At 43.2% G+C, this 14,327-nt stretch overlaps 1 protein-coding gene across 7 annotated transcripts in view; it reads left to right on the forward strand.

Moving 5' to 3' along the window:
* Window positions 1–5,295: 5,295 nt before the first annotated feature.
* Window positions 5,296–14,327, forward strand: part of ERICH6 (glutamate rich 6) — a 37,047-nt gene continuing 28,015 nt past the window's right edge. For 4 of the 7 annotated variants that reach the window (XM_045037439.1, XM_045037440.1, XR_006585398.1 and 1 more), the window contains exons 1-3: window positions 5,297–5,839; window positions 6,907–6,964; window positions 11,423–11,514. In XM_045037439.1, the coding sequence (XP_044893374.1) occupies window positions 5,449–5,839; window positions 6,907–6,964; window positions 11,423–11,514 (541 nt within the window). In that variant the 5' untranslated portion in view covers window positions 5,297–5,448. Of the gene's footprint in view, window positions 5,840–6,906; window positions 6,965–11,422; window positions 11,515–14,327 lie in introns of all 7 variants that reach the window. The other 3 variants (XM_045037438.1, XM_045037437.1, XM_045037436.1) reach the window with 3 other exon arrangements.

Genomic DNA, 14,327 nt, shown 5'->3' on the forward strand with positions numbered 1-14,327 from the left:
TACGTATACTCACAAGATGTAAAACAAATACATGAAAAAAGGTGACCGAAAGAAAATACCTCTAAATGTTAATAGTGTTTGTTTCAGGTTGCTAGAAATATGGATAGGATTTGTTCCCCCTTTTGTTTTTATTTTCTGCATTTCCAGATTTTTCTGTAGCAGCATGTATTATTACTTCTCAAATATCTGGGGCTCTGGGTTAGATATAATCTACCAGGTCATACCGGGTAACGGCTGCCTCCTTCCTGAGTGTCTCCTGATTCCCCTCCCCTTGATCCCTACCCAGGAGCAATCTGGTCAAGCTCTAGGACATCCTCTGTGCCTGTCTGGCAGTAGGCTACTTGTTTCAGCTTCTGGTATAGTTATTTGGGAACTTGTCACATCTCCCCTCTGTCTCTCCTTCCCAAAGGCAGAAGCCTGCCTTACTCATTGCTGTATTCCCTGCAGTATTTCTTTGGCCCTTGGGCTGTACTTCAAACATACTGCCCATCACCATAACCTTTTATCTCTCCTTTTTCTCTTCTCCCTGATCTTGCTCTCCCATAATCTGTAGAGTCTAGCAGTCTAGTCTAAATGTAACCACGCCTTGCTCAGAGCCTCCAACGGCTCCCCATCTTCCTCAGAGGAAAAAGACAAAGGCCCTTAACAATTGATCACTTGCTTCCTCCACTCCAGCCACCCTGCCCCCCTCCCCTCTCCCCACGCCTGAAACACTCTTCCCCCTCTTTCCAGAGATCCCCCTGATAGCTCCCTCGCTTACCTCAGGCCTCTGCCCTTCTAGAGAGGTCTTCTGTGCCCACCTCCATAAAAAGGCAACTATTCCTGCCCACAACTCTGCACCCCTCCTACACACATTCACTTTATGTTTCTCCATAGCGCTTATGACCTTCAGACATACTATTTATTGTACGGTCCTCCTCAATCTAAGCACCATGAGTGACAGCAGAAACCATCTACACCGCTGCTTCCCCAGGGCCTGAAACAGTGCCTACTCTACAGCATCCCCTCGATACATATTTTTTGAATGAGTGAATTACTGAGTATACTGAATGAGAATGAATGAATGGATGAATGGGGAGTTGCCTAGGAGTCAGGAAGGAAAGGGATGGCCCAGGAGTGGTTAGTTTCACCAAGGAAGGGCGTCTCCTGCCCTGTAATTGCAGGGACAGTCCAGAGACAAGAAACAAGAAATAGAATTAGGCTTACAGACTGAAAGGGATGGAATCAAAAGGGCTATAAAGCCAGGCTTGACCTCAAAAGAACACAGTGAGAAGATATGAAGCCAGGGAGGAGAGGGCAGGAGGATTTAGGGACTTAGGGGTAGAGAAAGTGTTTGCTACGGCACATTTCCCAAAGGCAGTCTCTGCAGCATTCATAGCAATCGGGGAGAGTGTTTGATATAAAATATTAAAGGGAAAGATAAAGTAGACGTCACTGCTAATTAAAAGGCATTAAACATGCTTTCAGAAATCATCTTGTGAAAGGAGCTTGTGGGAAAGGAGGGGGGATCTGACATTTACAAAGATGCCCCTCATAGCTGATTATTATGGTCTGAATGCTGTGTGCTCCCAAAAGATCCTATGTTGACATACTAAATAAAGCCCAATGTGATGGTATTAGGAGGTAGGGCCTTTGGGAGGCGCTTGGGTCCTGAGGGTAGAGCCCTCGTGAATGGGATTTGTGTTCTTATAAAAGAGACCCCCACAGAGCCCCTTCCCCTTCCAGCACCTGAGGACAGAGCAAAAATATCAGAGGTCTATAAACCTGGAAGCTGGCTCTCACCAGGCACCAAATCTGTCACTGCCTCAATCATGGACTTGCAAATGTTTAGAACTATGAGAAATAAATTTATGTTGTTTTAAGCCACTCAGTCTGTGGTATTTTGTTATAGCGGCCCAAATAGACAAAGACACTAATCAGCCCTCATCAAGGCTGTGGGTCTTTGCTATTGTTCCTTCACTGTGAATGAGAGTGATGCTTACCAAAAGCATTCTGAAGAGACCCTGTGCTTTCTTTCTGAACTGAGAGCTATCTTTGCATGCAAATATTGTTTGCACTGGGCAAAAATTCTCTCTCTTGCCTTTCTCAATGTGGATGTATTCATGGCAGTCTTCAGAGACACAATGGTAAATAGAAAGAGAAACAATATACCAACTGATGACAAAAGAGAACAATTACATAGAACTATATACTTTTGATAGGAGGAAAAAAAGTTTTAAATCAACTTAGCATTGGAAGCACCTAAAACATTTTAGAGATTACATAAAAGTGACAGTATTTTCTAAACAAAACTATGGGGGCCCGAAGGTAAAATACAAGATTCGTTCTTAATAAGAAAAATATTTTAATGACATGCATGTAATATAATAACAATAATAATTAAAGTTTATCTCAAAATAGCTCTGTGAATAAGGCAGATCAGAAATCTCAGATCAGGGGACCAAGGCTGAATAAGCTGAGTCAGTCAGCGAGGGGTGGTGCCTAGTTCTCAAATCCCAAGCCCCCAACTCCAGTGAGGAGGAGGGGAAGGGGAAAGGGGGGAGGGGACCAATAACGGCTCAGTGTCATCTTGTCTCTGATTGGCCAAAAGAGGGAATGATGTTTCATTACAGAAAATAGATTGTTCTTTGTAGAGTAAGTGGATCCAAGGGAAGGGATTCCTAAGACTTTCAGAATGGCCTTAACAGAGGGTCTACATATGGCTTCCTTAAAAATGAATTCACTGCACAATTGCAAAGATGCTATAGCAGCCACAGAACCAAGCTGGGGGGGGGGGCAGACAACTCATCGTAAGTGCAAGCGCTTTTACCCTTGCTCTCTCCAGCCCCGCAGCCACACCCACATACTGATTTCCATTCTGCTCTCTGAGGACCCTGGGAACAAACAAGCTTGCCTCCTCTAGAACAAATCACTTCCCCATGTACAAGTAGCTGGTGAATTTCATGACCTCTAAGGTCCCTTCCAGCATCAAAATGCTTTTATTGCTCAGAAAGGGTTGGGCTTTTTTTTTTCTTCCTTTCTTTCTTTTTTTTTTTTTTTTAATACCACTTAACTTATTTGTACCTCGACCTCTCTACCGCACCTCCCTGTGCTGGCCCTCTTTCCCTGCCCTGAGCCTGGCTGGAATGCTTTTAAATGCTTTTTCCCTCCTCTCCAAACACCCACACTGTACCCTTCCTTCCAGAGCTGCTCAACGGTCTCTCATCTGTACCAACTGCTCTGCTAGCCTACGAGATATCTCCTTCTTCCAACAATATTCTGTGCATTTTCTGACTCTCTAGAGTGCATGGTCGGTTTTGTGCCTTCACGTGACCTGCTGCGCCCCAGCACCCGACAGCTTGCCAGACTCCTGCTACATGCACAGGTACCCCAAGAGGTAGTGAAGAACCATGCCTCTCCCATTCACCGCCATGGCCTAGCACCAAGCAGAGGGCTAGCTCATAGTGCTCATGAAATATTGGACAGTCATAAAATATTGCTCAGTGATTGCAGACACCTAACTTCTCACTTCCTGCTCCCTTGAGAGCCCTGTGAGTACAAGTCTTCCGGGCTGGAAAGCTCACACATAGAATTCCCTGACGCCATGAACCGACCCAATATTCACAGCTAGATCTCATTATTATTACAAGCTGGTCTGACACAGCCAGGCCATTTGGTTTTCTTGTTGGACAGAAACACTCTTGAAGAATAACAACCTCAGACAAGATGCTATAGTCTGAATGTGTCCTCTTAAAATTCTTATGCTGAAACCTCATTTCCATTAGGTTTGGTATGGTTCCCATCAGGTGATGGTATTTAGAGGTGGGGCCTTTGGGAGGTGATTAGGTCAGATGGGCAGAGTCCTCATGAATGGGATTTGTGTTCCTATAAAAGAGGCCCCAGGGAGTTTCCCTTGTTCCTTCTGCCACCTGAAGACAGAGCCCAAAGACAGAGGTGTATGAGCCAGGATGCAGATTCTCACCAGACATCACGTCCGCCCGATCTTGTTCTTCCCAGCCCCTAGAATTTCTGTTGTTTATAAGCCACACTGCCTACGGCTGCTGTAGCAGCCCAAACTAAGCAATACACAGGTTACTGGGACACCATGATAAAATGAAACAAAGCCACTTCATAATTTTGTCTAAGCATAAAAATAAGGTCACTGTGCCACGACCGAACACTCCATCGTAGAATTGCCCCCACTTTGACAGCATCCAACTTAGAGCAGAACCCTGCTTGCTTAGACCATCTCCCAAATCATCTAACCAAAGCCTAGACCCTGGAGGTTCTTTCTACCGTTTTCTTACTAAGACACCTTGCTGTAATAGGGGATAACTTATTTAACCACCTGTGTGTTCCTGGTGGTCTTTGGCTGAAATGCACTGACAGTTGTAGGCTGTCATTTCACATTCACGGATACCCACAAGCAAGTTAGGGGCAAAGTTGTACTAGTCCCAATTTACACAGAGGGAAAGCGAAGGTGAAAGACGTCAGGTGATTTAAGAGCTCATACAAGGAAACTTCTAGGCCTCATACTGTTCACTTAACCTAAGAATCAGTCCAGGCCCTTTTTACAGCACCCACATATCTTCAGCCACAGAAAATCTTTGCTTTCTTTACCTTAGAGGTGAAGTCAAACAGCAGCAACACAATCCCTCCCGCCAGGAACATTTCTCAGTCTTGAAAGGCCTTTGAAAGGAAGCTGAACTCTGCACTGAACATGTACATTCCAGCCTGGGCGGTAAGTAAACAGATGTCCATTATACCTTATACTGTGTTCCTCTTTGTGTGTGTACAAACATTTTAACAAAAATACAGTGAACTGGAAACAAAGACCCAGAAAGACACAGGTGTTACCTAGGTAGCCAGATGTCTCAGGCCTTGCAACAAGCACCACTGGGTCTAGAGGGAGACACCCATCTCAGGCACAGAATTTAAACGGCATCAAAAATCTCATTGATCAAGATAAATAATGAAGGCAATGTCTTAAAAAATCAAATCAGCAAACTCCCACCCGTGTCTGGTCTTATTATAAAGTTTTATCGTTAAGTTTGAATAAGCATGTGTCTACTGGAAAACCAAAGTCCAGCGTCAGCAATACCAACTGGCCTAACAGCGTCCATCTCTGGTAGCCTCTACCCCTACCCCAAAGAAACAACGCTCCAAAGGAGGGAGGAGGAAAGGGAGATCAGTTCGCCACATGCTGTGAGGGGTCTCCGTGACCCCGGAAAGGAGGTGAGAAAGAAGCTTGCAGAGGTCCTGGCTCCTTAGCCGCTCTCTGCCCCGACGCCCCTGTCCCCACCCCTCGGGTTCTGTGCTGCCGCTTTAAATCCCAGAGGCTTGGCGACGCGCCGCTGGCCGTTGCCCCGGGAGACGGGAGACGCGCGCACCTTAGGGAGCTCGACACCTGACTGGGACTGGCGGCGGCACCTGCCACTGCGCTAGCGGCGACCCTGCTTCCCCCCAGCCATGGCCAACCCGCACCCGCGTCGCGGCTCCAGAAAGCCGGAGAAGGAGGAGGTCCCGGAGGAAGAAGAGGAGGAGGAGGAGGAGGAGGAGGAGGAGGAGGAGGAGGAGGAGGAGGAGGAAGAGGAGTTGTTGGTGGAGGGGAAGACAGGGGACGCGGAGGAGAAGACGCTGGAGGTCCAAGGGACGTTCAGCGAAGAGTACTTCTGGAAGATGATGGACATCGATGACAGCAGTGACGAAAACTCAAAGGCCTTCCTTCCCCGATTAACCAGCATCACCAGCCCCAGCCTGAGCCCGACCCCCACGCTCAGCGGGACGCTGTGGAGCGAGACACCGATCTTGAGCTCACACTTGAGCTCACAGGAGACTGGGAGCGTCTCCTCCCAGAAAAGTACATCCGCTGCCCGCCCCTTCCTCTACGGCTTCCCTGGCCCTCGGACTGCTGGTCCCGCCACTCCAGAGCCTTGGTCTACCTGAGTGTCTGGTTTCTAAACACATGCACCCCCCCCCCCACACACACACAACCCAGTCTATCTTGGTCCCTTTATTCAAAGGCACTGAAATCTTGGCTGAGCGTTCTGTTGGCTCACGATTTAGGACATCGGTGTAACGCTTGGTGAGACTGGAAACTTGGGTAGTGCTTCACCGAGTGCATTTGCAATACGTCTATGTGCATTCAGGCCATGATGCTGTTCCCTCCCTCCGTCTCTCTCTCCCCACCCCCTCCCCTGTGTCTAGGCCTCTCTCGCTCCTCCCTCTCCCTGGGTCTCCCCCTCTGTTCCTGTCTCCCCTTCCCAGTCCCTCTTTCTCTCTCGGAAACACACACAGGAACATGCCGCTCCTGGAAGAGCGGTCCCTTCAGGGTGTTGTGCTACCAAGACAATACCGTAAATAAAAAAAAAAATTGTGTTTAGGTTCCTATGCTAAAACCACTTCAGTCACTTCCTTAAAAAGAAAGACAGCACTTATTTTGAGTGTTGACATTTCCATCAGGACCATCTTTGTTGAATAGAAGAAGGTGGGAGGGGGTGTCCCTGGCATTACAGGATGTTTACCAGCATCCCTGGCCTCTAGCCCTGGCTGTGCCGTGAGCCCCCACTCTGATTTGGGACAATCAAAAATGTCTTCAGGGGCTCCTGGGCACCTCAGTCGGTTAAGTGTCTGAATTTGGCTCAGGTCATGACCTTAGGTCATGATCTGAATTCGACTCAGTTCAGTTCAAGCCCCGCATAGGGCTCTTTGCTATCAGCGCAGAACCCACTTCCAATCTTCTGTTCCCCCCCCACCCCCCCACCCCCGTCCCCGCTCACGCTCGCTCTCTCGAAAATAAATAACCATTAAAAAGATAAGAAAAAAAATGCCTTCAGAGTTGCCAAATGTCTCCTGGGGGGCAGAAGTTGTCCTTTTGAGAACCACTGATTTAGGAGTGGCTAAATTTTTCAACGTTTCATTCAACAGGTTTTCCTAAGATATTCCAGACATTTAGGAAAGACATGTCTGAAGCGGATTTAGATAGGTAAGAAAATGTTTTGTTTTCATATAATTTTTTGAAGCTGATGATGTTTACTTTTACCTCGTGGATAAATATGTCTGGAAGTAGAGTAAAAATAATCCAAGGCACTTACAACCAATTTATTAAAAAAGGATTTTTAAAAATCTATTACTGTTAGACACTTTGGGGATAGAGACACAGTCCCTGCCCATCTGCAGCTTATTATCTACCTACAGAGAAGGCATGCCCACTTGATATAACATGAAATAATAACACTATACAATAGCAAGTGCTCTGAACGTTTAGGACATAGGTCTCTATTGGCGAAATGAGACCGTGATTAGACACACCTCCTGTGAAGGAAAGTGGAAATTATGGTCTTATTTTTTTCCTCTCTCTTTTTCTTGTTGTTGTTATTGCTATTAGCCACCAGGCACAGGAAGACACCAGAGAAATACCTTTTAGAACATCTTTATAAATCTTTATAAAGCTGAGTCCACGATCTTGAATTACTGTTCACTTAAGCTTTGCTTTTACAAGCAACTTTTAAAGTCCTAAGCATAAACAGGATTGTTCTGTCCCGCTCTTATGTTTTTATTTATCCTTTTAATTCAACTTAAAAAATAATCTATGGGGGCGCCTGGGTGGCGCAGTCGGTTAAGCGTCCGACTTCAGCCAGGTCACGATCTCGCGGTCCGTGAGTTTGAGCCCCGCGTCGGGCTCTGGGCCGATGGCTCAGAGCCTGGAGTCTGTTTCCGATTCTGTGTCTCCCTCTCTCTCTGCCCCTCCCCCGTTCGTGCTCTGTCTCTCTCTGTCTGAAAAATAAATAAACGTTGAAAAAAAAATTAAAAAAAAAAATAATCTATGTACATGGTTCAAATATTAAAGTATACAAAGGTGTAAAATAAAAAAAAAATTCCATGCCCTTCTTCACCCCCACACTCCCACCCACCAGGGTTAACATATTGTTAACAGCTTATTTTGTTTCTAATTTTATGTTTATTTATTTTAAAGATTTCATTTTTAAGTAATCTCTACACCCAACATGGGGCTCGAACTCACAACCTCAAGATCAAGAGTTGCATGCTCTACGGATTGAGCCAATGCCCTTCTACTTCTATCGTTCCTCTCACCCTTTCTTCTCCCAGTTAACAGCAAATTATATATTTTATAAATATATGAATAATGTATATTCATATAGTCATATTACTTTGCCAAGTTTTATTGTATTTGTATTATGTTTTATAATCATAATTAACTCAATACAGGTTAATTCTGAAAATTGAAAAACAATCAACAATACTCACAATTTCATGCTAAGAAGCCAATAATGTGATTGGATTCTGCACAAAACCCCAGATTCCTATGTCCATAAAACTTGACTCCTAAAAGGAGAACTTTTCAACTCTCAGTTTTTAATTGTCTTCAGCTTTCCTGAGTGGGGTTAAATGGCCACGCTTTCCTGATTCCCATATTGCTTTCTTTCTTTTATTCCTTTTCTCTTTGCTGGAGAAACTCCACAGGTAATTATTTCATGTAGATCTCATGGGTAGTCAGATTCCTGAGTTCTTGCCTGTCTGGAGATTTCTTCATTTTTACCATCATACTTAATTAATAACATAACCTGGCATTAAAGAATACATTTAAAACCATTTTCCTCAGAGCTCTGAAGACATTGCTTTTTTGCCTTCTAGTATCCGGTATTGCTGATCAGTCGGATTCTGAAACACTTCTGATGTTTATTTCCTCCCCTTTATGTGTCTTCTTTAGAACTCCTACTAGATGGCTATTGGCCCTCTTGGATATCAAGATTTTTTTGTATTTATGGTAACATGCAGCCCTTGTACAAAAGTTTTTATTTTCGTATTCATATTTGTAATTTCCAAGAACCCGTTCTCATTCTCTGATTCTTTCTGTTCAAATAGTTATTTTTAAATCTCTTTTAAGGGTACTTTTATACTAAGGTTCTTTTTTGTTGTTGTTCTTTGAAGTTCTTTTTTCGGGATTAATTCTGTTTATCTTGGACTTTCTCTTTTATGCTATTGATTGCCCTTAAGTAACTGGCAATCCTTCATTATCAATTTGTATTTATAAATGAATGGCCGGTAGGTAACCAGAATGGAGTCCTTCTGCAGCTGAGTAGCTCTTAACAGGGTGTATCTGGAAGGTTGACTGTGTCCTACGTGGGTGGATGGGGGATGTCAGAGGCGGCAGCTTGTGGAGCGTTGGTAGGAGGCAGGCAAGCTGCATACCCCACTATTACTGGAGTTTGGATAAGGACACTTCACTGTGTGGTTGGAGTTCTTCACGCATTTCACTTCTGGGCGGGATGTCCCCTCCTCCTTTCTCATCCAGGCCTATTGGGCAGCTTCTGTGTAACCTCATACTATGCTCTGCTTCTCTTTCACACCTACAACCTCCTGAGATAGGCTGCCCACTCTTTGTAGGAAGCAGCTTGGGGGGCTTTATCTAGAAATAAAAAGAACAGCTCCCTGGCCAGCTGCTCTGAGGGGACTCCCTGAACTCCTCTGATAGCAGTCTCCAGTCCCCTCCTCTCTGCATTTGGTTGAGTCTGAGCTAGGGACTTCCCAGAAGAATTTTACTTACTTCTCTTGCTTTGAGCTGCGGTGTTCTCCACCCTGGTTTTCCATCAAACTAAAGCCATTTATTTTCGTTCTTTGGGGACTTCAATATTACTTGTCTACCAATGACTCCTTTCTTATTTTCCAGGGCTATTTATTTGTTTGTTTGTGTTTGTTATTTCAGTAAGATCTGGGAAAGGAAGGGAAGGAGAACTGGGTGCCGAACTGCCATCTTGACCTGGACTTCCTATTAATATGGGAGCCTCTCTTTACTTGATCAATTTCTTAATTTCTCCTCATAAATCTTCCTAAGATGCTTCTTTTATATTTCAAAGCATTCTCTGGTGAATTTGGTGAGATTGTGTTTTGAAGGAAATCTATCCTTAAATGTCATAAAAATACAATCAATATTGGCTCACCTTCTATGTTTTATTGCCCTATTACTATTCTGGTTGAAAATGGGGCCAACTATACATGGCAGGTAAATACGGAGAAACACAGGTTTTGAAGCCAAACAGGCCCAGGCCCCATTTGCATCTGGCACAATACCGTTTTTCAGGGGTTCCCTAGAGTCTCAGTTTCCTTGCCTGTAGAGGAGGGAAGATCGATACATGCCTTGATTAGTCTTTGTTAATATCAATGAAATCACGTGAAGAAAGCAACTACTACGAATGTACCACTACACAGTTCTCAGCAAATGTTCATTGTGTTAGCCTCCGTCATCTCGTCATCTGCCATCCTTCCGCAGAATTTCAGAAACAATCTTTGGTGTCGGTTTAAGGAAGGCAGAGAGACCTAGAGGAGCCATGTAGGTCTGATTTTGTTAACCACTGAACTGGAAAAAAGGCCAAACGTTCAGTGTTGTCTAGGAATCGCTCCTTAATATTCTTGTTTACCCTCGGTCCCTGTGGCTTGTTTGGGAAGTTAGACAAACAGGATTCCCCCAGAGACTTGCACAGGTGGCTTTGGCTGAGTCGTTCTTCGCTTATTACAAGACAGAGTCATTTTGGAACTAAAGCACCCCACCGATGCAATGTGCCAAGGAACAAAGCACCAAAAAAGGAAGGTGGAGAAAGAACTAAGAAAGGTGAAAAAGTGACAACCCTAAAATTGATTCAATCATTTGAAAAAATGTGATAATTTTAGAAGATCCAGCAAATCATCACAATTTGCTAATCGTGCAAAATAATTGAAATTCAAAGAGGCAAAGGAACTTGAAGCACTGGTTATTATTTACTTGTTACCAGTAACAGTCATTGTAACTAGTAAAAATCAATACATTTCTGCCTTCCTATCATGTCAATGACAACTCAAGTAACTGAACTACTTGCAGAAAGAATAAATAATACAAATTGTTTGATCACAGCGCATTTCACTTCAACTCTTAAAAAAAAAAGTTTGGGTTATTTTTAGGCTACTTAATTGGGTCGCCTGGCTGGTTTAGTCGGAGGCACATAGGGCTCTTGAACTCGAGGTTGTGAGCTCGAGCCCCATTTTGGGTGTAGGGATTACTTACATAAATAAAACTTAAAAATACATAAAAATAAAATGAATAATATGTCTCATTTAAATTCAAGTAAATGTTTAAACACACACACCATCACCACCACCATCAACACACATGCACGGACATAGTAATTTACTATGTAATTTACTCCCTGGAGGGAAAAATATGGTATCGGGAGACTCCGGGACTTAGAAAGGAGTACTTTCCCTATAATGCAAACACACTGTGCCTGACTTTACTGAGAGGCAAGAATGGAGGAAAATATTTCAAAGAAAATAGAAAGCCGGATCTTCAACCTACGTGTGTTACTTGATGGTTAAATGTGCTATATTTGGAAGAATGGCTAACAATTATGTAGGCACACTCACAATTAAGATTTTGTCTCAACTTCAGGACTATGTATCACGGTTTGTATCCAGGAATTCCAACGTCAGTACAAACAGAAGAAAGCTGGCTTCAAAAATTTTCTGGCAAAAGGCAGCCAAGTGAGTAGTTTGATTTCTTAGCTTTTGCTCAGAGATGGGATTGCACATCGGAAAGAGCATGGCTGCAGGCACTGGGGGAGAGCCAGGTTTGAATCCCAGCCCAACACAAACTGACACGGAGATGAGGGCCTCATGGAGTCCCAGGTTCTTCCCCTGTCAGTAATAATAGTAATACTTCTGTCACAGAATTTTTATGAAAAGCAAAATGAGATTAAATATCAAAACCCTTCAGCATTTCGTCTGTAATAAATGCTAATGTTTATGTTCTCATAAAAAAAATCTGCCATTCTATGTTGATGCGTATCTTCGTTTTTTATCAAAGCAGTAACATGCACGCTGTAGTCTAAATGTCAACCATCAAGAGATAGATAATGCAAAAATTAAAATTTTAATTTATCCCAGTATAAGGATTTATGAATAGACTTTCCTGGTAAGTTTTGTATTTGTTTTATGTCACTTATTCATCAGATGTTTATTGAGCACCTATCATATGCCAAGCACCCATCATAGTCCAAACCCTGTTCTAGGGAAATGGCAATGAAAACAAAAACAAAAACAAAAAAACAAAAACGCCGGTCCTCGCGATCTGGCATGAAAGTGTGGAGGGTGGAGGTGATGGTGAGAGAGATCATAAAAAACAAGGAAAATAAGGAAATATATATAATATACAATTATGTGATAATATATGTATTATATATACATTATATATATTACATATAATACATTAAGTGCTAAGGAGGAAAAGCAAAGGAAAGGATGGAAAATGTTGGGTGGGAGGGGTAAGTTTACACAGGGTGCTCAGGGAAATCTTTACTGAGAAGCTAAAATATCTGAGCAAAGACCTCAAGGACATGAGACAGTGAGCCAGGATGATCTTAGGGAAAGATTATTCCAGGCACACGGACTAGCAGGTGCCTCCCCCTAGAACAAGGAGGCAGTTGGTGTGGTTGCGGTAAAGTCATCAGGAGGAGAACTGACGGGGGGATAAGTTCAAAGGACTAACTGAAGACCAAATCTTTTTCAATGGGAATGAAGTAGAAAGATCCCTGAGGATTCGCACAGAAGAGTGACAAAATCGAACATAAAAAGGGACCAAATATTAGGAAGATGCTAATAATTCCCAAATTAATCTACACAGCGTAATTCTGATGGGATGTTTCAATGGAATTTGACAAGTTGATTTGTTGCCCTTGCTTCGCAGTGTTAAAAGACAAACTGAGGTATTTTCAGATTTCTAAATTTGAGCAAACATGAATGGAATGGAGCGATGCCAAACTGGAAATAGGTGGGAGGGCTTCCCAGACAACAGTAAGGAGATTTTTACAGAGAAGACACCAGAGCAAAACGAGGAAATTTTTTGATTGGCTATGGCTTAAGGGGTTGTATTACTTGGGAAAGCCTGGTTGGCTGTTTGTGGTTGGCCGTTCCTAACCTTGAGGCATTTACAGAAATTGACTCTGGCTCAGGTTTCAGTTTGCTTTCCTAGGCTACACACGAAGGCATTAGGGTCACCTCATCTGATGGTCACTTGATTACTTTAACAGCAGGAACCTAGTGTACCTCTCCATTTCTTTTCAGACCTTCTTTTATGGTCCCCCCCCCCACACACATATAGGACTCGTGCAGCTCTTACTAGTTTATAGTCTTGTATTGATGTAACACTTGGAAACTTTTTTCCTGTTATATTTACTAATTGATTATTGTCAACAAGAAGGAAATTATTGATTTCTATATATTAATCTTGTATTGGACCCCCTTGCTGAAATTTCTTATTCTAATAGTTTCTAAGTTGAAAGTCTAGGAAACAATTATATTTCCTGTAACGGCAACTTTATCTCCTCTCTAATTCTTTTACTTAGCAGTGTATCATGGATATCTTTCCATGTCAGGAAAGATTGATCTAATTCAATGAAACAACTGCATAATATTCCCTGATATACAGTTATTATGGCTTTGTAATAAAACGGATTGCTAGGTATTTCAGAGTTGGTGTGGTTTGATGTTTTGAGCTCGTCCCTATAACAAATAATGCCTTAATAAACATCTGTGTGCGTTAATTTTTTCATACCTATACTGGTATTTCTGTTGGACAACATGCCTAAAACATATTCAAAATTTTTTCAGATACTCCACATAGGAAAGCACATCACTTTCTGAAGCCCACCTCTTTCTCCAGTAGCAGTCCTTGCCGCCCATGGCTCTGGGAGGAAATGGGCCAGCTCCCCACCACCACCACCTTACCTCTGCCCCACTGTAGGTTGATCTCACTGGTTTTCATCATTCCAATTCTATCAGCTTAAATCTCCTAGACGGTTATTCCAAGTTGCTGATGTCCGCCTTCCCCATTTCTAATACTGCCCTGGAATCTGTGGAGGGAATAATCCTCCTGGTTGAGTTAACGGTCTTGAATTAGAACCTCTAGCACCCTTCTACCTGAAAAATCTTTTACAAAATAACAGGTAGAAGGTAGACAACATAGTACTTTTAAAAACCAGAAAATGGAACACCTCGGTGGCTCAGTCAGTTAAGCATCCGACTCTCGATTTCGGCTCACGTCATGATCTCACAGTTCGTGATATCCAGCCCCGCATCAGGCTCTGTGCTGCCAGTGTGGAGGCTGCTTGGGATTCTTTCTCTCTTGCCCTCTGCCCCTCCCCAACTTGTACTCGCACACACACACTCTCTCTCAAAATAAATAAGCTGGAAAAAAAAAAAAGCAGAAAACATAAGAGTCTACACCAATGTTTATAGTCAAGTGAAGTATGCATCTCTGTAGTATGTTAGGACTAGAAAGGAACAGGGAAACCTTTTTC

This window comes from Felis catus, chromosome C2 (genome assembly GCF_018350175.1).
Source record: "Felis catus isolate Fca126 chromosome C2, F.catus_Fca126_mat1.0, whole genome shotgun sequence".
NCBI classification, from domain to species: Eukaryota; Metazoa; Chordata; class Mammalia; order Carnivora; family Felidae; genus Felis; species Felis catus.